Source organism: Mesoplodon densirostris, chromosome 16, assembly GCF_025265405.1.
Source record: "Mesoplodon densirostris isolate mMesDen1 chromosome 16, mMesDen1 primary haplotype, whole genome shotgun sequence".
Classification (NCBI taxonomy): Eukaryota; Metazoa; Chordata; class Mammalia; order Artiodactyla; family Ziphiidae; genus Mesoplodon; species Mesoplodon densirostris.
The window spans coordinates 68,693,974-68,719,022 of NC_082676.1; the positions used below are offsets into that span (position 1 = coordinate 68,693,974).

General features: G+C 50.8%; 1 protein-coding gene across 1 annotated transcript; it reads left to right on the forward strand.

Moving 5' to 3' along the window:
* Positions 1–2,435: 2,435 nt before the first annotated feature.
* SCP2D1 (SCP2 sterol binding domain containing 1) lies at positions 2,436–2,906 on the forward strand. Its single transcript, XM_060119892.1, has one exon. The coding sequence runs from the start codon at positions 2,436–2,438 to the stop codon at positions 2,904–2,906; it is 471 nt and encodes a 156-aa protein (XP_059975875.1).
* Positions 2,907–25,049: the final 22,143 nt, after the last annotated feature.

Here is a 25,049-nt window from a genome sequence, read left to right on the forward strand (position 1 = left end):
CAACATCCCCTAGATGACCATGTACCTTCTTTACAATGGTTAGGATAATGCTGGGGTTGCTTCCCAGGATGCTGATGGGTAATCATGTGTGACTATCTAAATTTAAATTAATTAGAGCTAAGTAAACTTAACTCAGCTCCTCAGTCATACTAGCCATATGTGAGTCTCAACAGCTACCGCTTTGAACAACCCAGACCCTGAACATTTTCATTATCTCAGAAAATTCTGTTGCGCGGTGTTGGTCTCAATGCTTGTGTTCAACTTTCTTATTTACAGAATCTTTTTGGTCTAAACATCTAGTTTCTACTTGATTATTTGATTCTGACAGCTCTCACTCTGTACCCTCTGGGAAAAATGAGTTATTATTGTCTAGGTTATCAACTCAAGCTAGTCTGTTTTGACACCTGCAATGTTAAATATTCTTTTTGTTACAGGTCACAAAGCTAAGCATTAAAGTGGAGTCTTTATTTGTTTATGTATACTGACAGAGGGAGCACCCCTTCTGCCAGGCAGAGTGAGGCTTGCGAGGGAGAGAGGGCAGCGGAGAGAACCAGTCTGAGTTTTAAAAACCCTAACAGCACTTCCCTGGTGGCGCAGTGGTTAAGAATCCGCCTGCCAATGCAGGGGACACGGGTTCGATCCCTGGGCCGGGAAGATCCCACATGCCGCGGAGCAACTAAGCCCGTGTGCCACAACTACTGAGCCTGCCGCTCTAGAGCCCGCGAGCCACAACTACTAAGCCCACTTGCCGCAACTACTGAAGCCCACGCGCCTAGAGCCCGTGCTCCATAGCAAGAGAAGCCACCACAATGAGAAGCCCGCGCACCTCAACAAAGAGTAGCCCTTGCTTGCTGCAACTAGAGAAAGCCTGCATGCAGCCACGAAGACCCAACGCAGCCAAAAAAATAAATTAAAAAAAAAAATAAAGGGAGTGACGGGCATAGAAAATGACCATTTAGCACACATCACACTGATGGGCCACAGATGGATGCAAGCAGAAGTAGGCTGGAGTATGATATGAAACAGGATATGTGCAAAGTCTCAAAGTATCTTCCTGCAAGATACTTATTCATCACAAAGGGAGAAGCAGTAACTCTGCAGAGAGAGACCCAGTGGACACCACCTTAACCAAGGGATCAAGGTCAGCATCATCAGCATCACCAGAGGTGGGACACATTGGCACCATGTACCCCCTGATACGATGCACTGAGAAGGCACAAGATCACTTCTGTGGTATTCCTGCCCACACTCCTCAACCTAATCATTAGAAAACATCAGGCAGACAAAAAGTGGGTTCTGGAGTCATTCTACTTCTGTTTAAACCTGAGTGCCCTACTGACTAGTTGTGTGACTTTGGAAAGTCACTTCGTTTCTCCTTGCCTCCATTTCCTCATCTGTAAGAGGAGGATTAAACTTAGTACCCACCTCAGAGGATTATAAAGAGGATTAAGTGTGTTAATACATGTACAGTGCTTAGAACAGTGCCCGCTCAGTGAGGGCTGTGTTAGTGTGTGCAGCCATCATGTGAGACCAGCAGCTTCTTCTGCTGATCTTAGGGATATTTGTTTCTTTTTTTTTCCTTTTCACTGTGCTTCTGGAAGCTTTCTGATGCAGGCCCTGGTGCTGATTCCTCCTCCAAACAGCTGTTTTGTTCTAACAGCATTTCTCACTCCACCCCCGGGCAGGCAAAGCATGCCTTAAGGATCATCTACTTTTGAAGGAATCAGAATAACTGCTCTCTCAGTTGAGAGAAAAAAGACAGAAGTGAGGGCTTCCCTGGTGGTGCAGTGGTTACGAATCCGCCTGCCAATGCAGGGGACATGGGTTCGAGCCCTGGTCCGGGAAGATTCCACATGCAGCGGTGCGACTAAGCCCATGCACCACAGCTACGGAGCCTGTGAGCCACAACTACTGAGCCCGTGTGCCACAACTACTGAAGCCCATGCGCTTAGAGCCCATGCTCCGCAACAAGAGAAGTCACCGCAATGAGAAGCCCACGCACCGCAACAAAGAGTAGAAGTCCGCGGGCAGCAACGAAGACCCAATGCAGCCAAAAAAAATAAAAAATAAAAATAAATAAATAAATTTCTTAAATAAAAAAAAAGAGTTGAAAAGACAGAGCTCATGTCACCAAAGAACCTTCTGGGGCCAGTTTCTCTTATTCCCAACATGGGGTCCAGACCTCTCTGGGCTGGGCTTGTGGAACCTTGTGGTTTGGGTGGTGGTGGTGTGGATCTGCCTCACAATGACCTGTGTGAGCCCTCACCCCATGTCACATTTTAGCATCTGCTTGGCCAATAAGACTGCAGCACACAAACCAGTCTCATCCCCCACTTGGCCTCTCCTTTGATGTCACAATATGAACTTGTGGATATTAATCTGGCTACAGCTGCTCACAAACCAGTTGGCAAGGTCAAGAGGACCAGCACAGTAAGATGTGGAAGAGAATTGACCATCAGCTCAAGATCAAAACCAGGGATGGGCCTCAGGCAAGCCAGCTCAAGGAATTGGGTCCAGCTCAGGAACTCACCATGCCACACCCTCTAGCGCCGTCAGAATTCCAGAGCTTCCCCGTGTTTGAGGACATCAGTTATCACATCAAAGAAGCAGGGGCCCAGCTGGTAAAGAAAGTCAATGCCATCTTTCAGCTGGACATCACCAAGAATGGGAAGACCATTCTGCAGTGGACCATTGATCTGAAGAATGGCTCTGGGAACATGTTTCCAGGACCCGCCAGGCTCCCAGTGGACACTGTCTTCACAATCCCGGAGCCTGTCTTTATGGAGCTGGTTTTGGGCAAAATGAACCCTCAGAAGGCTTTCCTTGCTGGCAAGTTCAAAGTGAGCGGCAAAGTTCTCCTTGGCCAGAAGCTGCAGAGGGTTTTCAAAGACTGGGCTAAGCACTGAGCCTGCAAATCTACCAAGGAAATGACCAGCACTTCCCTTTGATTATAACGTTCAGCAGAAATCACGCTTAAGCTGAAATTAAAACAAAAAGTATTCAATATGTTTACTCAGATTCTTCCTATTCAAGTTTAATTAATTTTCCTGCTGGTGTGTAAATTTGGAGCGAGGGTTCTAGAGCCGTAAAGAGTGTTGGAGCGTATCACCTAAAATCTTTGTCTTTTTCTTTTCTTAGGTTCATTTATGTCATAATATGCTAGGGTGAAAGCCCCAGGTTGAGAAATGGGTGGTTTTGACGGTTGGATTTAAATGCTCCAGTGATTGAGTTCCTGGGACTTTTGTTTTGAGTCTGGTGCTTTGGGAAAGAAGTGATAACATCACTGTGCAGGTCTGCATTCCAGTCGGTAGCTTGGCTCTTCGAGGAACCTTAACACGGGTGGCAGTGTTCTAAGAGGGTGGGCTCCAGAGCTGTGTGGATGGCGTGAGGCCGTCGAGAGGATGCGCTCTTGGCGTAGTGTGACTTCTGATGGATTTAATTCCAGGAGAGTCAAAGGGCTTGAACGATGTTCTAGGCTATTTGTGTTTAAACCAGAACATGCATCAGATTGCCTGGAAGCCCAGATTGCTGGACGCCCCTCAGGGTTTCAGCTCTGTAGGTCTGGACTGGGGACATGTGCATCCCCAGGTGATGCTGGTGGGACCACCCTTGCAGAAGCCCTGCTGCCGTTCATGCATAGCTCTCGTTATTGATCATAACTGTTCTACTCTAGACCCACAAGATGCTGTCATCATATAAAGATCTGCTGCAGGCAGATTACACAGCCCGCTTGTGGGCCATTTCTGGAGTGTCAGGAGCTTGTGTGCAGAGCATTTTTTTTTTTTTTTTTTTTTTTGTGGTACGCGGGCCTCTCACTGCTATGGCCTCTCCCGTTGCGGAGCACAGGCTCCGGATGCGCAGGCTCAGCGACTATGGCTCACGGGCCCAGCCGCTCCGTGGCATGTGGGATCCTCCCGGACTGGGGCACGAACCCTCGTCTCCTGCATCGGCAGGCGGGCTCTCAACCACTGCGCCACCAGGGAAGCCCCGCGCAGAGCATTTTACAAAATAAGAGGTCATGCTGGGAGACTTTCCCTGCTGGAAACCCTCTCCAGACACTGGGAGGACTGGAATGGAGCGGCTGCAGCCTGATGTGGCCTCCTTGTGAGTGTGTGGGTCATTTGTTCCCATGTGACCAGTGCGTACCTTATCTTGTAGGTTAAAGACACACAGTGTGGACCCTCTGAAACCTGTATGGGAGCTCCGTGAAAATGGCCATGCTCAAACACATGCCTACCAAACGATCCAGCTATTCCATTCCTAGGCATTTTCCCAAGTACAAAAATTTGTACGTGAATGTTCACAGAAGCTGTATTTGTGATTGTCCCAAACTGTAAATGAACCAAACGTCCATCAATGGATGGACAAATCATGGTCTGTCGTATCCTGGAATAGTACTCAGCAATGAAAAGGGATGAGTTTTTGAAGTGGGCACAAGTACACAATGGATGTCAGAACTGTGCCAAGTGAATGAAGCCAGAGAAAACCAAGTATGTACCATATGATTCTATTTATATAACATAGTAGAAAATGCCAGCTGTAGTGGCAGAAAGAAGATCAGTGGTTGCCAGGAGACAGGGATGGATGGGGAGTGGGTAGGGTTGGGGGGTATTATAAATGGCTATGAGGAAACTTGGGGGTGATGGATATATGTCCTGATTGTGGTGATGTTTTCACAGGTGTATATGTAGGTCAAACATCAAATTGTGCACTTTATATACACATAGGCAGCTTATTATGTATCAGTATAACTCAATAACACTGTTTTAAAAGCCTCCTGCCTTCCATTCAAAATGAAGTTGTTATAAAGAGAATTTAAGACTTCATGCTTCTCTGGGTGTGAGTCCTCTGACCTCATCCTGTGTCTGTCTTCCACTTTCACTGACCTGATGCCCCCGCACAGGCTCCCTAAGCTCTCCATGTCGGAACGAGGCAGAACTCACTGCTGACAAAATCTCATTCTCTCAGAGGGACGCGAAGAGACCATTTGTTGAGTTGACGCTCAGCGCTGGGGTCGGGAGTCGCTGACGGTTTGGGTGTGAGACATGGAGCCCCCCCTAGTTTCTTAGCTCACCTGGGTCACTTGGCAGGTGAGGAGGTAAGCAGTATGATGTTGCTGCCAGCGCCCCCGCCCAGGGCCGTGGTGGGCGTCTCAGAGGCTTCAGATGATATCAGATACCGTTGATATCCACGCTTACCTTGCCTGGTCCAGGCCTCACTGTTCAAGCTGTATTACAAGTGTCAGGCATGGCTGTGCAGGCGTTTGGGGGCTGCTGTTAGGGACATGGCTCGCCCGAGCCTGTTCCCTGAGCGGTCCTGCTTGTACCTCTGGGGATTGGCCCTAAGACGGGGTTGCTTGGAGATGGGGAGGGGGTGGGGAGGGGAGTTAGGATGGGAGGGGTTACAGAGGGTCATGCCTGGACTGGCATCTGACCACAGGCTGGAAGGGACCTGTGACCCATCATCACTTGGGACAGAAACATGACTCAAACCAGTTAGGCTCCTTCCTCAGGAATTCGGAGCTGGGAAGCTGAGAGATTGAGCTACAAGCGGGCCGTGGGGACAGAACCCAAAAGACTGAGATGTAGGAGGGATGCCTGCCATGGTAGGAGCTGGACAGGAGGGCCAAGCCTTGAATGAGGAGGGGGCTGGTTTTCTAGTGAGGGAGGAGAGTCCAGGCCTCGGGAAACACACAGCAAATCCCTGTGCAATCAAAAGAGCAAAATCACGTGATGCCAGGATGCCACATGGAGCAGCTAGACGGACTCAGATTTTGGAATCAGAAGCGTAGTTTCAAGCCAGTCACCACCTCACATCCATGTAATCACAGGGGATTAATGAACCACTCTGGCCTCAGTGGCCTCATCTGGAAATGGGCCCGTAGCCCTGAAAACATCAGGTTGCTGGGGTGCTGGGAGTGGGTCCCCCGCACGGTCACTGGGAGAGGTGGGTCTTCCACGTTTGTGGATTCCCCTTCCCTTCTGGGTGAGGGGAGGGGGGTCCCTATTGCCTCCTGAAAAGGCCCATGCTCGGGGCCCTTCTGCCTTTGCTCTTACACAGAAGGTCACATCTGGTTCAGGACACATGTCTCTGTGTTTCTTGTTCTGCACAAGGTTGGCCAGCACAGTGTTTTTAAAGTTTGAATGAGAATATTTTATACAAAAATCGGATTTCTGGATTCTCTTGAGGAGCTGGGTTATTTGGTCACACTGGGCCCTATTCCTGCAAAGCTTGGTGTCCGGGGGCCGGGATGGGCCCTCCAGCCGGGCCAGGCCCTGCCCTGCACTCTGCCTCCTTGCCCCCCAGGCTGTGTTGGCGGCCCTCCTGCCATCGAGACTACGCTGTTGTTTTCTCCAGCAGAGGCTGCTTTGCTGGGGTGCCATGGGTACCTGCCTACGTGACCTCAGCTCCTGTGGTATGGGCCTCACTCTCACCCTGATGGAGCGACCCTGTGTTAGTGTCTAGTGCCCTCCTACAAATCACCACCAGCTCTGCAGCTGCAAACAGCACCGTTGAGGCTCTCGCAGTGTCTGCAGCGGGGCACTGGCTTCTCTGCTTCCGTCTCATCTCGCAGGCCTGAAATCAAGGTGTTGGTGAGGCTAGGCACTCATCTGGGGCCCGGGGGAAGGATCTGATCCAGATCCTCTGGGTTGTGGCCTCATTCAAATCCTCGTGGTTGTCAGCCAGGGATGTTCTCTCAGTTCCTGAAAGCCACCCACGTTCCTGGTCACGGGGCCTCTCCATCTGCAAAGCCAGCAGTGGCACGAGGAGTCCATCTCAGGCTTCAAATCTCTCTGAACTCTTCTGCCTCTGGGTTAAAGGATGTGGGCGATAACACTGGGCCACCCAGACAATCCAGGATAATCTTCTCTCTTAATGTCAACTGATCAGTAACCTTAATTACACCTGCGGAGTTCCTTCTGCCATGTAAGGTAATGCTATGTGGACCGAACGATTACGCCCCCCTTCCGCTCAAATTCACACACGCGTGCCCTTTCTCCACCAGGTGAGGACACAGCAGGAAGGTGCCACCTGCAAACCGGGAAGAGAGCCCTCAGCAGAACCTGACCCTGGGGCACCTGACTTCAGACTTCCAGCCTCCAGAACTGGAGAAATAAATGCCTGTTGTTCAGGACACCCTGTCTACAGGGTTTTGTTATAGCAGCCACCGTGAGACAGGCAGTGTGTTCATGGGTATGATGTATCATCACATCCACAGTTTGGGGGATTGGGCTGTAGCATCTTCCTGGGGGCAGAATTCTGCCTGTCTCCCCCTTGAACCTACCATCTAAGTTCTACCCACCCTTTGGATCCTCCTCCAGGAAGCTGCCCTGATCCAGCTGTCATCTTCCCACCGCTCTTATGTCCCCCCTTTTTTCCAGCCCTGGGTTATGGCTATGGGTGGGCATTATCCTGTCTGGGTCAACCAGATATCTTGGTGGCCCAGGGTAGTGTCATTTCACACTGCTGTCTTTATTTGATGTTCAGTTGGTGGCACCCCCTTGGTCAGAGGGTCTCAGCCTGGATGACAGGTTACAGGGCTCGACTGCACACCCCCCAGTGCTGGTATGCCCCTGGGGGCAGGGATCAGTCAGGTCCTCGCCAGCTTTCACTTTATCTCATTCTCTTAATGCTCGATACCCACTGTACATGCCAAAATTGCTTGTTGAATGAATAAACAAACTCCCTAAAATTTTTTCAAAAAACACACGTGTGGAAAAAATTCCAAATGGTACAAAGGAGCACACAGAAAATTCAATTCTCATACTTCTCCTGACCCCCTTTTCCTGCTTTTGTACTCAAAGGCCCCTGCAGTTACCAGCTTCTTGTGTGTTCTTCCAGATGTGCACACATCCCAATGGGCATGTTCCACCTCTCACCTTTTTGTTTCTACGGGAATGGCAGCTGGTCTCAGATGTTCCTTTCCACCGTGCATTTTAACTTATTCCAAAAGGTAACACATAGATCTCTTCTTCAAAGAATGACCAACTGAAGAGTCAAAGTTTAGACCTGACTTACCCAACTGAAACTTTTTTCATAGTCACCTGTGTCCTTTAGGGAGACTCTCACGATGGGCTGCTTTACAAGTGAAGGATGCAAAATGGACTCCTCTACCTTGGAGAGGGATTTACTCCCCTTTGCTGTGTGAGCAGTCCTGCAACCCTCAGGAGCTGTGGGCCAGGCTGGGGGATGCCTGTACCTGTGGCTTCTCCTGATCTTTCTGTCCTTCTGGGCTCTGTCTGCCCGAGGCCTCACAGGAGTACCTAGTGTGATGGGCTCCAGGGGGAGGATGCGAAGACCCTGCCAGGCACTGGGCCCTCCCTCTGGGTCCACAGTCCTGATCAGTTGACATCAGTAACCAGTCCCTCTGGGACCACACACGGGTTGTCTCAGCTCGCAGAGGGAGCCCTGGCTCTAAAGCAGGAATCACCAGGTAGAGCTACAGAATCAGGTACTTCTGCAGCTGGCAAACATGGGAGCAGGAGAGAGTGAGGGACTCTGGTGGGCCCCAGGTTCACTAACAGGCATCCCAGTTTCCCCCATAGCCAAGAATATTGCATTTACTTGCCTGAGCACTAAAGGAGACAGAAAATCTATTCTGATGAAGTATTTTTTAAATCACTTTTTGGTGAGAGGCAAGGAATCTTTCTCCTGGGAGAATGCCCCCACCCCAATTTTATGTGGATGTTAAGGAAACCCACACTCGTGAGTTTTTCCGTTTTTCAGTGCCAGGTGATGACCGTGGACAGCTGGTATGGAAGTGAGGGGCTCTTTCCAGGAACAGCCCTGAGGTGTGGGTGTCGGCTTGGATGCTGAGCATCCTCAGAAGCTGGCTCTTCATCACCTATTCACAGCCTGCTCTTCAGCTTTCCGGGGACTTGCCTCTCTCTGATTGGGCGGGTAGTGCACGGAAAGGCCTCCAGGCTGTCAGAACTCAGTACAACCTCTTATTGAAATCTTACCATTTCAGGGGTGGAATGGCTCATTCATGTCACCAGCATTTATGGTGCATCTTCCCCGAGTGGGCTCCGCGCTCAGCGTTGAGATGCGGTGGAAGAAACACTCACTCCCAACTCAAGGAGACGACACCACCTTGGATCGGTGTCCAAGGGGATCAGAGAGGCGAAAAGCATGCCAAGGCCAGGTGGGTGGAAGGAGTTAGGGCAGGCCCTGGGCTAGAAGAGCTTCCCCGGGACGCCACCTCCTTCAGCACAGGGAAGGCTTGGCCGCGCCTGGAGCCGGGAGGGGATGGAGCAAATGGCTCGTGGCCTGTGGCGGTTTCTCTGGGGTGCCCAGGCCGGGATAGAGACCAGATGGAGATTCCGGAGTAGTGGGGGCCTCACAGCTGATTTCTCCACCCGTCAAATGGGAACCGGGCAGCCTCAGCTCCCACGGGTGGAGCCATCCACACGAGATCCAGGACAGCACCAGCAACGAGGCCAACTTTCCGTTCTGGAGAGTCTGAGTTAGGGCAGGTTTGGGGTTTTAGCAGTGAGCTGCCAGGTTGCATTTGTTCACTGACTTATCCGTTCATCTAATGACCTTACAGCTCCTCTGTCAAGTGCTGGGCACTCACGATATTAAGCGGGTGTGAACCGTTATTCACCAGGCCGGGGTTGGTCCTGGGTGGTCAGGACCAGTGCGTTTCTCCTTCACCACACACGTCATCCAACCTTCTGGGAGTCGCCGCTGGTTCCAGGTGCTGGAGGACAGTGGCCAGCTAGCCCAGGGGCCTCCTCTCCCGGAGATTTTATTCTCGGATGCGGGCAGTGGGGAGACAAACAACAAACAGTAAGTGACCAGACAAGACCTCAGAAAGTGAGTATGATGAAAAGAGAAGCACACGGGGACTGTGCCGAGGGGACGGGGTGGCCCGGGGCGCCTCTCTGAGCAGGGCTGCCTGAGTCTGCCGCTTAGGGAGCAGACCCTGGACAAAGAGTCACGTGGGTGGTGGTCCCTGGAAACACCAGTTGGGGTGTGGGGACGTGAGACCGGGCAGGAGCTGCAGGACTTGCATCTGAGCAGGTCACCACTGTGGGTGGCCGGGGCTCAGTCCCACAGGGCATCCGGGGAGATGCTGGGGACGCAGCTCAAGCCTCTCACCCAGGACAGGGCGGTGTGGGCTTCTCAACCTGCCCCTTCAGTCTCTGGTGGGGGGCTGCTCCTGGGATGGGGGTGCTCACTCCCAGGCAGAGCGGGCTCCAGGCACCCAAGGAAGCCCTCAGGCAGCTGCGGTCAGCTGGAGAAGACAGGGGGCAGTGATAGCGGGACCCAGAGAGGGACCTCGGCGGGTTCTGACTCCCAGGCACCCCAGCACTGGGGGCTCTGATTCGTGCAGGCAGCAGGACATGTGGGTGCGAGCCTGGACTCTGGGGCCAGGGTGCCTGGGGCTGGGTCTCGTTCTGGCCACTTCCTAGTTGTGGGACCTCGGGTACCTTGCTGTTATTTATTTATTTTAAAATATACCTGTTACAGGAGAAGGCTGCAAGCTCCAAGTGTGCAGCTCACACAAACTTTCCCGAATGGAACAAACCCTTGCAACCAGCACCTGGCTTGAGAAATAGGACACGACAGCACCCTAGGACCCCCCGTCACGCCCCTTCTGCTCTTCCCTCCTCGAGGGTGCCCACTGTTCTGACTTCTGACGTCATGGTGGTGCCTGCTTTTGTATTTTAAGTAAATGGCTTCTTCCTCCCAGCATCTTCCTCTTCCTTCTGTGTCTGAGCCCCGGGCACGTTTGTGGGACGTTATGGTTCATTCACTTTACTGCTGAGCGGTGTCCGTGGTATTCGGATTGTTTCCTGTTGGGGCCAATTTCCACCAGGGCTGCTGGGAACCTCCTCATGCGTCTGTGTGATCGGAGGTCCCTCTCCATCACACACATTACCGTGTGTTAGCGTCTCATCCAAGTTTGCAGTGACAGCCACCACATGGCGTCTTGCACCCAGCAGGCGCTTCATGAGTGCTGGCAGAGCCTGGGTTGGGAGGCAGGGTGAGTGCAGGGTGGAGAAGCAGCCCATGTTGGGGTCAGGCGTCTGGCTCGCTTGGTGTTTGATCTGCTCCATAGGCTGGGACCCCACCTGCTGGACCCCACCTTCTGGACCCCAGAAGGAAGCTCTGTCGGCAGGAGGGAGTCGAGCTGGTGCTCATCTGCCACACGAGTCCCCACAGCAGATGCTGGAGATGCTCTTTTCCTTTACTTTGGGGAAAAAATGTCTTCCAGACCTGCGACTTGGATAATCACAAGAAACATCTGTGACCTCCTAAAAATATCTGCTTCGTGCCATTTTGTGGAGCACAATGTTTATATAGCCTAGCAGTGTAATTAAATGGGTGTTCAGTTAACTCTCAAGAACAGCTGGAGGCTCCCCAAGCCCATGATGGGGTCTGCAGGCGCCTGTGAAGCGGGCTGCGCAGGGGACCCTGGCTTTCGGTGGGGCTGGGGCCTGGAGGGGCTATAGCGATGCGGGCCGGGGAAGAACCGGGCAAGAGACTGTGATGCAGGGCTCCTGCCCCCCGGACCGTTGTATGGTGCTTAGTTCCATGTTTCCATCTGGCAACCCCTGGAACATTTCCTACTGAGGAGAGGTTTTCCCTTAAAGAACTCATCAGAAAGTGCCTCATCCCTAAGTGGCTTTTTTGGCTGTTTTGTAGCCTGAGGAGACTAAGTGTGGTTAATGGTAGATTTTTTTCTGGAACCGTTCATGCTTGTTTCCAGGGAACTACATATATTAATCAAGGTTTTAGCCAGTAAGGACTGGAGCTGCGTGCTCTCTCTTTCTTTTCACCAATAAAGAGCACTGCTGAAGAAATCTTTTTGATGAAGGATTCCCCTCGCTTTTCAGCTGAGCAAGTTTATTTGAGTCCCCAGAGGCTTGCAAAGCAGGATCAGAGCCTATTAGGGTAGCGATCTCAGAACCGCTCTGAAGACTGTGTGTCCGAAACATGAGCTGGTTGGGGGTGCGATTCTAGGGGACTTTGAAGGAGAAGTCCGGAGTTAGGAAGAAGTCCAGGGACAGTGCCTCTCCCTTGACTACCCCGTCCTTTGGAATCCTGCTCTTCACATGCGGAAAAGGGACAGCCCATTTTAAGCATATATTCATTCATCAGCAATAATGGCTGAGCACCTACTACGTACTGTACCACTTGGCCCTTCACCCAGTATGAAGGATGCAATGGTGAGCAGAATGGACATCTCTGGTCCTCAGGGAACTTCTGGCGTGGTGCCTGGCTACATACTGTGGTGAGGGCTCTGAAGGAGAAGCTGGATGTGGTGAGGGCAGCTTCACAAGGAATGAGATCAGGGGAGTGAATGGGAGGTAACTTGAGGTGGGGCAGAGAAGAGACCACTCCAGGCAGAAGGAACAGCACATGCAAATGTCCTGTGGCTGGCAGTGCAGGATAAGCTCCAGGAACAGAAGACCAGGCCAGTGGGGCTGGAGCACAGCAGTCAGTGGTGGACAGTGGCAGGAAGCTGGATGGCAAAGAAGCACCCTGGACAGAAGGAGGCAGCCAGATCATGGCCCTCAGGCTGGGGCCAGGACTTTGCTGTCATCCTCATATGGTCTGAGGCTGGGACATATCTGCTAAGATCTGGATGCCATGCTGGCTGGCCTTATCTTTTTCTGGAAGAGAAAATTGGGTTGGGGGATGACCCTTTCCAACTGGATCCAAAGACTGGAAAGCTGGGATTTCCAGAAAGATTTAATTTTTTCCCCTATATTGAGATCTGTGGCTCCAGACTCCTCCAAGCTCTGATGGTGACCCTCACGAAAGAGGTGGCTCTATGACATCACTGGAGGGACAGTGACCAAAGGACCTAAACCCAAGACTCTGCTCCAGGAAACGGAAGGCTTCGTTTCAGTGTCTGTCCAGGCCACGGCCTAATGGGTCTCTAACAGACTCAAGAAGAGAAACAGCCGAGAGAAGAAGGAAAGCCACCCTCTTGTGTTCCCAGTGGCACCATCTTCTGAGTCTGCAGGAATCTCAAGGCTATGAATATGTAGCAAGGCGGTGGTGGGCAGTGGGCAGGCTGGCCCCATGGGGCAGTGGGAAGTGGGCGGCAGGGTCAGAGGATGCTGGTGGCATCTTGGTTGTACGGCCAACCAGCTCTGTGACGCCATCTTTTCCTCTTCAATGGGCTACTTTGTCTTCAATCCCACAATGGTGGGCATGACCCCAGCCAATCCCCACTTCCCTTGGATATTTATAATTGTAAAATAAACTCGGTATTTGGAAGGTAACTGGGAAAGGGGAGGTCAGCTCAGTGATAATAGTAAGAGGTGGCATTTAGGGCACATTGGTCTATGTGCCAGGTACTACATTGCGTGCCTAACACGTATCACCTCTGCTAGGAGAGGTCCTGAAACGATTCCCACTGCTTTGGGAGGGTGAAGACCCGTCAAGGTCCAGGCCTCAAAAAGGTGATGGTGCTCCCCCGCCACTTCCAACGCATGTGATTAAAAACAAACAACGTGCACAACTGTAAATCAAGTGCAAGATAGATCAATCAAATTCTGGTTCTATCTCCATGATGACTAGTTGGATGTCTTTGAAATATTATTATGTATACTTTTGGTGACTTTTACGTAAATTTGAATGATGTGATTCTGAAAGAGTTTAATATAAAAATAATAACAAAGTCTCACTTTAGGACCCAAATGTAAAATGAATACCAAGACCTTAAAGGTGGGCAGGAATTGTGCAGGTTCAAAGCCCTCAAGATAGAACGGTTTGTAAGCTGTGTTTAAGCTACTGTCTGTGCCAGGGGGCTGCTCTCACCTGGTAAAAGCATAGCCCACCATCCTTTGTGAGCACTGTGGAAAGCTTGGTCTTGACCTACATGAGCTGGTTTTTACAGGAGGTTTTCAGGAAAGCATATTTTGGAAAACAAAAAGCCTGAGTGCCTTTGCATTGCATTGAGTGCCTTTGAACTGCAAGTGGCCATGGGAGGGACCTGCTCTGCCTAGTGGGTCATAGGGGTGGGGGTGGGGTGAGAGACCAGGTGACTTGCACCAGGGCACAAGGTCGGGGTGGAGCTGGGATTTGAAAACAGGGCTGTGTGTCCTTGACCTCCTCCCATAGAATGGTGTAAAGAGCTAAACAGGACTTTGGAATTCACCAGATCCAGGGTTTGCCTTTCAGAGTTGAGTAAAAGGAACTCCAGAGAAGAACTGAAGGACCCAGGGCCGTGGTTGCCGTGATTCCCTGGGCTTCACCAGCTTTCCGGGGGAACTCCTGAAGGTGGACCCGAGCTCTGTTTCAAGCTGGTTTCCTGCCTCGCTATGTGACCACCAGGAGGTCACTTGCCCTCTCTGGCTCCAGTCTCTCTTCTCCCAGGGAATCAGATGAGTTGGATTAAGTGTCCTTTCACATTCCTTCAGGATGGAAAGTTCTCTAACTCTGATTCCACCCTCGTCTCATTGAGCCAGTTCCCATGTATCTTGGGAGGGGATTGGGGTGCTGGAAGTGGGCAGGCCCGGCGGGATGGGGTGGTGTAAGTGAACCAGGAATGCAGAAGCAGTCATTTTTCTAAGGGAAGTTTATTTCATAAAGAACAAATTAAATTTTCTTTCCTTTCTTTTCTCTTTTTTAAAAGAAATAGCCAGTATCAGAGCTCAAGGCAACTGACTAGGCATCCCATTAGTCATAAGGCTTTCTCACATCTCCAAATATTCTTTCTGAAGGTGGTCCAGTGTCTTTTTTTTTTTTTCGATTTTTTTTTGGCTGTGCTGCGCAGCTTACAGGATCTTAGTTCTCTGACCAGGAATCAAACCCATGCTCCCTGCGGTGGAAGCACAGAGTGCTAACCACTGGACTGCCAGGGAAGTCCCTCCATTGTCTTTTTTTGCGTGGCAGCATACCTTTACTTACAGCCACAAAAACTGCATCACACGTGACCTCAGCGCTCTGTGGCTTGACGTGGTGCGGTTCATTCTCACAGACCCGCAGGTTGGCCATGGGGCCGATAGTCCAGGCGGACTTGGTTCTCCTCCTTCTGTCTTTCCTCCCCGCTTCCTCCTCCTCAGACCAGCGGGCTGGTCCAGCCGGGCGTGCTTTCCCCGTGGCAGTGGCACAGAGAGCAGACCTGACCAATCCTGTGTGCACATCCCTGGGTAACATCCCACTGGCCACAGCGAGTCTCAGGGCCAAACCCAGGCCAGAAGTAGGAAAGTGTGTTTCCTGCAGTCAGAGGTGGGGGAAGAGAGTGGCATGTTGGGACAATAATTATTGTCACTGTCCATGATTACGATGGACAGGCTGTGGTGGCTTTGAAACATGCCTACAAATTCTTCGATGCTCCTCCCACGGAGGGGTGGAATCTAGGTCCCCCTGCTTTGAATGCGGACGGCCTCTGTGACCGCCTCAATGAATAGAATGTGGCAGAAGTGACCAGTGTGGCTTCCTAGGCTTCTGCCAGGGCCTCGTACCTGCTCAGCCTCGTGGGAGAAGTCTTGCCACCCTGTGGGAGACCCCACATGGGGAGACCAGGGAGCAATGCTCAGGGGTCCCCAGATTCCCAGGGAGGAGTCCTTGGAGAGGAATGCAAACACTGCATCTCTCTGAGCAAGAACTGCCTGGCCGGGCCCAGTTAGCCCCCAGACTCTGGGCAAAACAAATGATTGTTTTAAGCCATTTATTGGGCAGGGGGAGCTGCTGATTATGCAGTATTAGATAAGTAGGAAATCAAGGTTGCACTTGCTAACAAGGAATGGAACTCAGGGGTGAACAGCAGCTCCATCACTGTGCCCAGCTGTGACCTTGGATAAGCCCTGTGACCCCTCTGTGCCTCAGCTTCTCCATCTGTAAAATGGTCATGTTCCTGGCCTCAGAAGGTTGCTGTCATATTATGTCAAACAGGTAGCACAGACCTGGGTGATAGCAGGTGTTCCGTCCATGTTGATGGAATAAATAACCCCTTGCTGTTAAATGTGGCTCCTAGGGTGTGGAGGAAGGGGGCCAAGACTGGCTGGGAGACATAGGGGCCACGGCGTGGGCAAAGGTAGTGGCTGCAGCATGGCCACGGGTTCCCGGAGGCTGTGAAGTGCGGCTGTCAGCGGTTGCTGAGTGCGCTGTGTGTGCCTCCGATCTTCCCCTAAAAAGGAGTTTCTTGTACACATATTGGCTCCTTCCTCCTCTTAGCTGCACCATAATTCAGCTTACAAATATTCCGACATTTATTCATCCGTTCTACGGTTGGAGGGTAGTTTCCAGATTTGCTTCCCCTCTACCGGTCTCCCCAGCATGCAGAGTTCTCCAAGCTGTCTGAAACACTTAGAGCACGTGCTTAGAACTGAGGGCAATAAGAATGTTTCTTTTGTAAATTCAAATCCACCCCCCTCCAGCTGCCCACACTGCCCATGTGTCCTCACTGGCTACTCCAGCCTCTCCTGTACTGGGCCAGATTTCAAGGGGTGGTGGGTAAGAACCCACTCCCTCTCCTACCCCAACCTTCCCTTCCAACTGAAGCCCAGTCTTGGAGGCTCTTTCCTTTCCCACCATTAACATACAAGTACCCGGGAGGCATGTCTCTTGAGCCTTCTAAGTCGTCTGTGCCCAGAGAGAAGAAAGCCAGAAGACTTTTCCTAAGAACCTGTCTGGACCAGGGATCCAGGGACACTTGGTGTCTGAGGGAAGTGGTTTTCTATTTAAGGAGGAAGGGAGAGGGAAGTGCCAGAAAGCGAGGGTGGGGACTTTGACCACAGACTCTCTGCGGTTCAAGGTTCTGCCTGACTTTGGCCCCGTTTGGGGCACTGTGATGGAGTGACAGCTTGGATCTGGGTTTGTTAAAGCCCAGGAAATAGTACTTTCTTCAACCCAACCTAATCCTAAAGGGCACCTTTTCATGATGCCTCACTAAGGAATGGAGAACGTCACAATTAAAACCGTGGCACCCTGCTTTCTTATTATTTAGAATTTGTTTATTTATTTTATTTTATTTTATTTTATTTTATTTTTTTGGCTGCACCACACGGCTTGTGGGATCTTAGTTACCAACCAGGGATTGAACCTGGAGCCAAGCAGTGAAAGCACCAAGTCCTAACCACTGGACCACCAGGGAATTCCCTTAGAATTTAACTTATTGAAAGAACATTTTCAGACTCAATTACATGAAGATTTTATCATATATTACTCTTGGGTTAACATAAACAAATACAAGCAAAACAAATTGGTTAATGTATTCTAAATTTCTTAACATCCAGAGTCTGATTTTTCTGATTCACTTTTGACTCCAAATTGTTGATTCCTGTGGTCCCCTCTCCCCCCTGACAATAGCATCCCAGTGCCCTCAAGAGCCTTGTTGATGTAGCAATTCTTAGTATCATCCACACAAGAACTGAAAGCCATTGGTTTGGGGTTCTCCATCTGGCTTTGCAATCAGGGAGAGCTGGCCTGCTTCCAGTCCCCGCTTTGGGATGGCTGCCGACCACAGATTTCCCCTTCCTCTCGTGCCCACCCCAGCCGGGTACTCTATTGCCATGCAAGTTTTGATGCTGGTGCTTTTGACATTCAAACATGTACAGGCCACAGCGACTATATGACTGCTGGTTGTCAGGAAGTGGTTGTCAGGAACCTTTGATAATAAGCTGCATCTCACCCTCAGAGCTGATAAGATGGGAAAACAAGTGTGTCTTAGATTCGAGGCAATGCCACAGCCCCCCAGCTGCTTGCAGGTTGGCTTTGCCATCCACCAGAACCGTGACTTTCCATAATGCTACTGCCTGGTCATGGACTGTGACCTGTGTCTGAACACTTGGTTTTACTTCACCTTTCTGGAAATACTGCATGTAAACTGATGACATGGCTCCACTCCCCACACTCCACCCAAGTAAACCTAGGAACACAGCTCAGTGAGCTTTCTGGAGCAGAATGAAAAAGTCATATCAGACTTTAGACCCAGGAGGTCTGTGGGTGTGTTCACCATCTAGTCAGCATCAGAGCAGCCCCAGAGTGGGGGGGGGCATCTGTGTGGCCTCCCCCTTCCAGTCCTAGTCCCCTCATGTGGGGTGACTCCCGGGTCTGGACTGACAGGCATCCAGCCTGTGAGAGAAGACGGAGCAAAGGCCTAATTTTCTGCTTGACTGTCCGGGTTTGCCCAGGGTTATGCTTTAGCACTGGTGGATGAATGCTCTGTTCTTCACTGCAGCTCCGTTAAAGCACTGCCTGGAGACCCCTATAAAAAAGTCTGTTTATGTTTTGGACAGGGTTCATTCAGAAAAAGGCTCAGACGATTCCCCAGGGGAACTTTCCTGTTTATTTTTATTGACTCGGGAGCCTGGAAATTCAGTGCTCATCTCCCTGGCTTCAGAGCTTGCCCAGGAAAGGGTCTAGAGGCTTATCTTCCTTTTTAGAGTTTCGTTGCGGATGACTCAGCCACATCCCAGCCACGGACTGAGGCCTCTGCCTCTTTTCCATATAGGTTTTGGGCAAATTTACTTTCTTAGTAAATTTCCTGGAGACGTGTAGGGAGAGATCCACTTTCATTGAGGAGATGCTCTGAGTTTTGGAGACGAAAACAAATGCTTCAAGTCTGAATGAAAGAGGAATAGTTTAGAGATGAAGGGAAGGCTTTTCCCAAAGCTCTGGGGAGAGGGAAAGGGGGGAGGTGGCAGAGGCCTGGGGGGGGTTGGCAGGAGACCCCCTTGTGGGAGTCTGAATCATTGATCTCAATTCTTCCCCCAGCCGTAGGACAATGAGCCCACACCCTTGCCATGGCCTCACGGATGGGGGGCTAAATGCTCCCCCCGACCCCTGACTTTAGGTCTGCCCACTTAACTTGATCTGGCCAATGTGGTGTGAGCAGATATGCCCTGGGTTGAGGCTGGAAATGCTCTAGGACAGCTCCTTGAGTGGCACAGTTCACCCAGCTGACATCCAATCTCAATGAGAAAGGATACAAGCTGGGCACCAAAAATGTGGTTGTATTAGTCAGGGTACTCCATGGATATATATATATATATATATATATATATATATATATATATATATATATATATATATGTATTATCTATCTATCTATCTATCTATCTATCATCTATCTATCTATATCTATCATCTATCATCTATCTACCTATCTATCTCTCTATCTGTCATCTATCTATCTATCATCTATCAAGATTTATTTTAAGGAATTGGCTCACACGATTATGGAGGTTGGCAAGTCCTAAATCTGCAGGGTCGGCCATCAGGCTGGAGACTCAGGCAAGAGCAGATGTTCTAGTTCAAGTCCAAGGGCAGCCTGCTGGCAAAATTCCCTCTTGCTCGGTGGGGAGTCAGTCTTTCCTTGTATTCGGGCCTTCAACTGACTGGATGAGGCCCACCCACATAATGGAGAGCAATCTGTGTCACTCAAAGCCCATCAATTTAAATGTTAATCTCATCCAAAAACACTCTCACAGAAACATCCAGAATAATATCTGACTGTATAGCTGGGCCCAGCCAAGTTGACACACAAAATTAACCATCAGAGTGGGCTTTAATCTTTCTCTGGCCTTGAGCATAAGAAACCCTTTTGCTCCCATTGGCAGGTTTTAAGTTACCAGTAAGAGGGCTAGCATCCAACCAGAGTGCTTTCCTTCACCTCTCATCTTACCCCAGTGGAAGTGATGGGGGCCATTGTGGAGGAAATTTCGATTGGACCTACTGAATTCACCAAGCTTTGTCAAAATATAGTTGCTAACATTCTTTGAAAAATGTTTTACTGAATTATAGCATACGTCCACAAAGGTGCACAAATCAGAACAGCTTGATGAATTTCACAAAGTGGACCAACACAAGATCAACATCTAGACCGTGATGAGTACTCCAGAGACTGGAAGGTCACTATGCCCTTCCTAAGGCTCACCACCACCTCCCTTTCTCAGATCACAGATTAGTTTTGCCAATTTTATACTCACGGCAGGTATATTTCCCAAAGATGGCATTACTAATATACCCCTGCTCTTCTGAAAACGTGGTGCTGATGTTCCTCCACCGAGAGGTGGGGTCTCTGTTCCTTCCCTGGGAAAGCGCCTGGGCCTGTGACTGTTGCAGAAGTGACATCATGTGGCTTCTGGGGCTAAGTTACAAAGGGCAATGCAACCAGGTTTGGAACAAGTATCAGACGACCTCAGCGTCTCTGTGTCTGAATCTGTCAAGTCGTCAGGATGGTCATTTTCCCGAAAAGGAGCAGGAGGATGCATCCTTTACTCCTTGACACTGCAGGGTCCCAGAGCCTTTGGGGTGCTCCTAGCGGGCACTGCACCCTTGCCGATGAGGTCTTGGGTATTTGGGCTGGGACAACGTCCTCGGGGCTAACCATGTCCAGGGAAGCTGCTGAGAGGCCGGAGATGAGGACAACGCAGGCAGCAGAATCAGGAAGGAAGAGGGAGAGAAAGATGGAGAAAACAGTAGACCGGGAGGGAGGAAGATGCGGAGGAGGAGAGAGCCACGTGCGACAGAGATTGGCCGGGACCTCAGTGGGCTGCTCCCATGTGCCGCGTAGCACAGAACAATGAACTTGAAGGGGTCACGTGAGCCTCAGGTTCCTCAGCTGTAAAGTGGGATCATCTTCATCACCATCTACCTCCTCACGTTATCATGAGAGTCCATTGGCATGATGGCTATCAGGTCCTTATCAACGCTGGGCTGTTCACGCCTGCCACCCTCGAACCACCCTCTCCGTCCTGACAGGTGTCCTGAGAGGTTGACCACCATGGGCCGCACCACTGGACTCTCTTGCCTTCAGGTTTCCATCTGGGTCTGGTCCCTGGGTGGCACCAGAAGGAAGGACAGAGGTTGAGGTGTTTCCTCCCTCCCCACTGCCTGCTGGGGCCCAAGTGTCTGGAAGGGACCGTGTCTTCTGTGGTTACAGCTCCGGACCAGGGTCCCTCCTCTGAGGCTCCTGCGCTCACTGGGCTCAGGTGGTCAGGACTCCCTGCCACCTCAAGGCTCTGGGTGTTTCAAGGTGCTTGCCTTTATTCCCTTAATCTCTCCCACTTTGATAAATTCCTATCTTGGACTTAAAAGACAGTCTCTGTTCCCCATTTTTGCTGAACCCTTAAGACACTTCTCTGCCCAGCCTTGGGTCTTGCAAATTTCTTGTGTCTGCCAGTTGTTGGTGCTGAGATTGAAATGCTGTCCCACAGGCATCACGATGAAAGGGTGCCTTGAATTTAAGCCCACGTGGAGGGGACAGTCCTGGGGTGTTCTTTGACCAAAACTGTTCTATAAAAACTATCTTGAGTCCGTTTTCATAGGTCTGGATTGTGTGATGAGCAGGCAAAGGGTCCTTGTGGCAACTGTGGAAGGTTGGCAAGACTGTAAAAGGGCCACATCCCTCCCTCGTAATGTGACTTCACAGCTCCTCCCATCAAGAGGGGGCTAGTCCTGTAGCCTTGAATCTGGACTTGGACCTGCTTCAGCCAGTGGGATGAAGCGTAGGAGATGGGGGCCAGTTCTGGGCCTGTGCGAGAGGCCGTGCCCACTCCTGCTTGCTTTCTGCAGGCCCCGGTTCCCGTGGTGTGTGTCAGCCAGAGCTCACTGCCTAGGGAGGAGAGGCCCACCACAACCGGGCCGCTGCCCCAGTTGAGGCCTGTGCCTGTGAGGGGCCGGGGTAGACCAGCCAAGCCCTGTGCACCCGGTTGCAGACACGCGAGGGCACCTGGCTCAGGTCAGAACCACCCTGCTAAGCCCGACCTAAATTTCTGACCCAAGAATTGGGAGCTAAGTAAGTTGTTACTGTTTCAGAGAAATTTGTTGCAGAGCTATCGCTGATTGGTTGGTACACTGACCTCGGGTGGCCCGGCAATATCTTCCAAGGGCGTGGCAGATGGGTGTGGACATGGGTCACATCAGGCTGTTCGCAAGCTCCCATCATGTACCTCAGTTCTCATTATGGGGGGTGGGAATCGAAGAGAGACTCCCTTTCTTTCTTTTTTTTTTAAAAGATGTTGGGGGTAGGAGTTTATTAATTAATTTATTTATTTTTGCTGTGTTGGGTCTTCGTTTCTGTGAGAGGGCTTTCTCTAGTTGTGGCAAGCGGGGGCCACTCTTCATCGCGGTGCGCGGGCCTCTCACTATCGCGGCCTCTCTTGTTGCGGAGCACAGGCTCCAGACCCGCAGGCACAGTAGTTGTGGCTCACGGGCCTAGTTGCTCCGCAGCATGTGGGATCCTCCCAGACCAGGACTCGAACCCGTGTCCCCTGCATTAGCAGGCAGATTCTCAACCACTGCATCACCAGGGAAGCCCGAGACTCCCTTTCTTATGGAGCTTAGTGAGAGGAAGACGATAGTAGCAGAGCCGTTGCTTCTGCCCTCAGTGTCTGGCTCTGAGCTGAGAGCCAGAGCTAGCAGCGTATCTGGTCTCAGTGTCTCGCAACACCGCTTCCTCTGTCCTAACCCCTCTGTTGCTTTTCCTGTGGAAGCAGCTGCCTCCATGCTTCTGGTGCGTCTGTGTTTCAAAACTCGAGCCGTTCCCAGAAGGCAGCCCGCAGAAGCACAGACTCCCAGGTCTTGACTGTTCAGCCGGCTGCAGAGCCATCCAGGAAGCAGAGGGAACCTGCCTCTGTGTTGCTCTAAATGGAAGAGTTAACGCAAGGATGTGAGATGGACGGGAACAAAAGCCGTCATCAGGAAGAAAGCCGGCCAAGGATGGAGGGAGGGCTTCCCTGGTGGCGCAGTGGTTGAGAGTCCGCCTGCCAATGCAGGGAACACGGGTTCGTGCCCCGGTCCAGGAAGATCCCACAAGCTGCGGAGCAGCTGGGCCTGTGAGCCACGCCGCTGAGCCTGCGCGTCCGGAACCTGTGCTCCGCAACGGGAGGGGCCACAACAGTGAGAGGCCCGCGTACCACACACACAAAAAAGAAGAATGGAGGGAAATGAAGATCCTGGGTGGCACCGGGGCCCAGGCTCGCTGTGCTCCCCACACACTGCTCTCCCCCAGGCCTCCCTGCTGCTGGGTGAGCTCGCAGGGCCATCCGTCCCCCTCTGCTCCGAGGGCCCAGGGCCCAGATGTTTCTGTAGGAAAGGCGGGTGCAGACCCAGGCTGGCTCCCTGCTGGCCACTCCTCCTCTCCCAGATGACCTGGCTGCTCTTGGAATCCACATCCTGTGTCCACAGGGTGTCCTTAGTGTGAGTTCAAGGGCACCGGAGCGACTGAGGCTGGTGTGCCAGTGTTGTGTTGAGGACTGGTGAACCAGCAAACTTTGTCTTTTCCTCCAGATTTCATGACAATTATACATTTATTTCAATCTTTCCCGAATGCCTGTAGGTTCCCTGAACCTACAGGGGTCTCTTCTGTTTACAGAGGGATCCCCAGTAACTGGTACAGCGCGGGGCACTTACTGGGTCATACGTATATACAATATACATTGTAAGTCAACTATATACGTCAATTTGAAAAAACAAGCAACCTTGTTTTTAACATCAACCCTGAGAGGGAGGGAGACGGGAGACCGAGGCCGCCAGCACCTGTGGTGACCACAGAGGGGGAGGGGCTGGAGGCAGGCAGTGAGCAGTTTTCTTTGCTTGGGGGGGTTTCTGTACTTGGGGGGTCCCGAACTCGATGACTTTTCAAAGTTAGAACCAGACTCCTCAAGAGACAGGCACTCATGTGCTAATAGTAATCTGAGGTGAGGCTGGCTCCCCGGAGGTCTGTCTGATCTGCATTGGGGTTACCCTGTGATAAGGCTCAAGTGACCCAAATGAGGGACCACAAAGACATGGGGCTCTGAGATGGACTCAAACTGCTCTCCAGAAGGGCTGACTCAGTGTCTGGTCTTCTGCGTGTGTGTGAGGGACGTTTGCTCTGCTGTTCTCAGCACAAGGAATCCTTAGGAAGTGATGGGTGGAGGAGGATGTGTCATGTTGGGTCTCATTCATTGATGACCAGACCAAGACGATATGCTCATTTCGATATTTATATTTCTTCCTTTGTAAATTTTTTAATTTATTTGTCCTTTCTTTTGGGGTTTTAAAAATTGGTTTTGGGGGGAAACCCTAGGTCAATTTTTATTTCAAAATGTCTACACAGTTTTAATTCTCCATTATACAAATTATTTTTTATAATTCAGACATTATTCACTATGTCCTGTAGAAAAAATTTGATTTTTGAAGGCTCAATATGTTAGCTATTGAATATTAATTTATTTTTAAATTAATTTTTATTTATTTATTTATTTATTTATGTGGGATCTTAGTTCCCCAACCAGGGATGGAACCCGTGCCACCTGCATTGGAAATTCAGAGTCTTATCCACTGGACCACCAGGGAAGTCCCTTGAATATTATTTTTATACTGCAGGCTGAACCTAACTGACAGTTCCAGTTAACAGCAAACTCTTATTAGTTGGGTTATCTTTTGTTTTTTTGGCCATGACCCACGGGCCCAGCCGCTCTGTGGCATGTGGGATCCTCCCGGACCGAGGCATGAACCCATGTCCCCTGCATCTGCAGGTGGACTCTCAACCACTGCGCCACCAGGGAAGCCCATACTTGGATTATCTTTAAGTGTTAAAGCCATCAACCAACTGTCTCTCCTCTGTGTTGCACATCTCTTTTTTTCTGGATTGGATTTGACTTTTAGCTTTGTATATGGGTTGCTTTTGTCATTCAGAAAGCTTAAATTTGATGTAATCAGATTTGTCTTTTCTTTTGTAGTTTCTTCTTTTAGTGCGCAGAGAAAACTTCTCTACCCAAGATCATGTGGATCTCTATTAATTCTATCCTAGCTTTCTCTCTCACATCTAACTCTTGAAGGCAGCTGGAGTTTACTTGAGAGTCTGTTGTAAGGCAGGAACATACCTTTGTTTGTAGGAAATGGCATTTAGATACTTCAGTGGGGTCCTAGTTCCATACTTCCTGTGCAGGCATCAGGGAAAAGTTGCCTTCCAGCACTTTGGCATCTTGAGAGGTGAATCAAGTTAAACTCTGTGCTGCCTTGAGCCCGGGCGTCCTCTGGTGGGGTCGGGTTGGGGGGCGGGCAGGGAAATAGCCTGCTGTTAATTGACAGCATATTGCTGTTCCAGAGCACCCACCAGACCCAGAGCTCAGAGAACAGCTCTAGGCAGG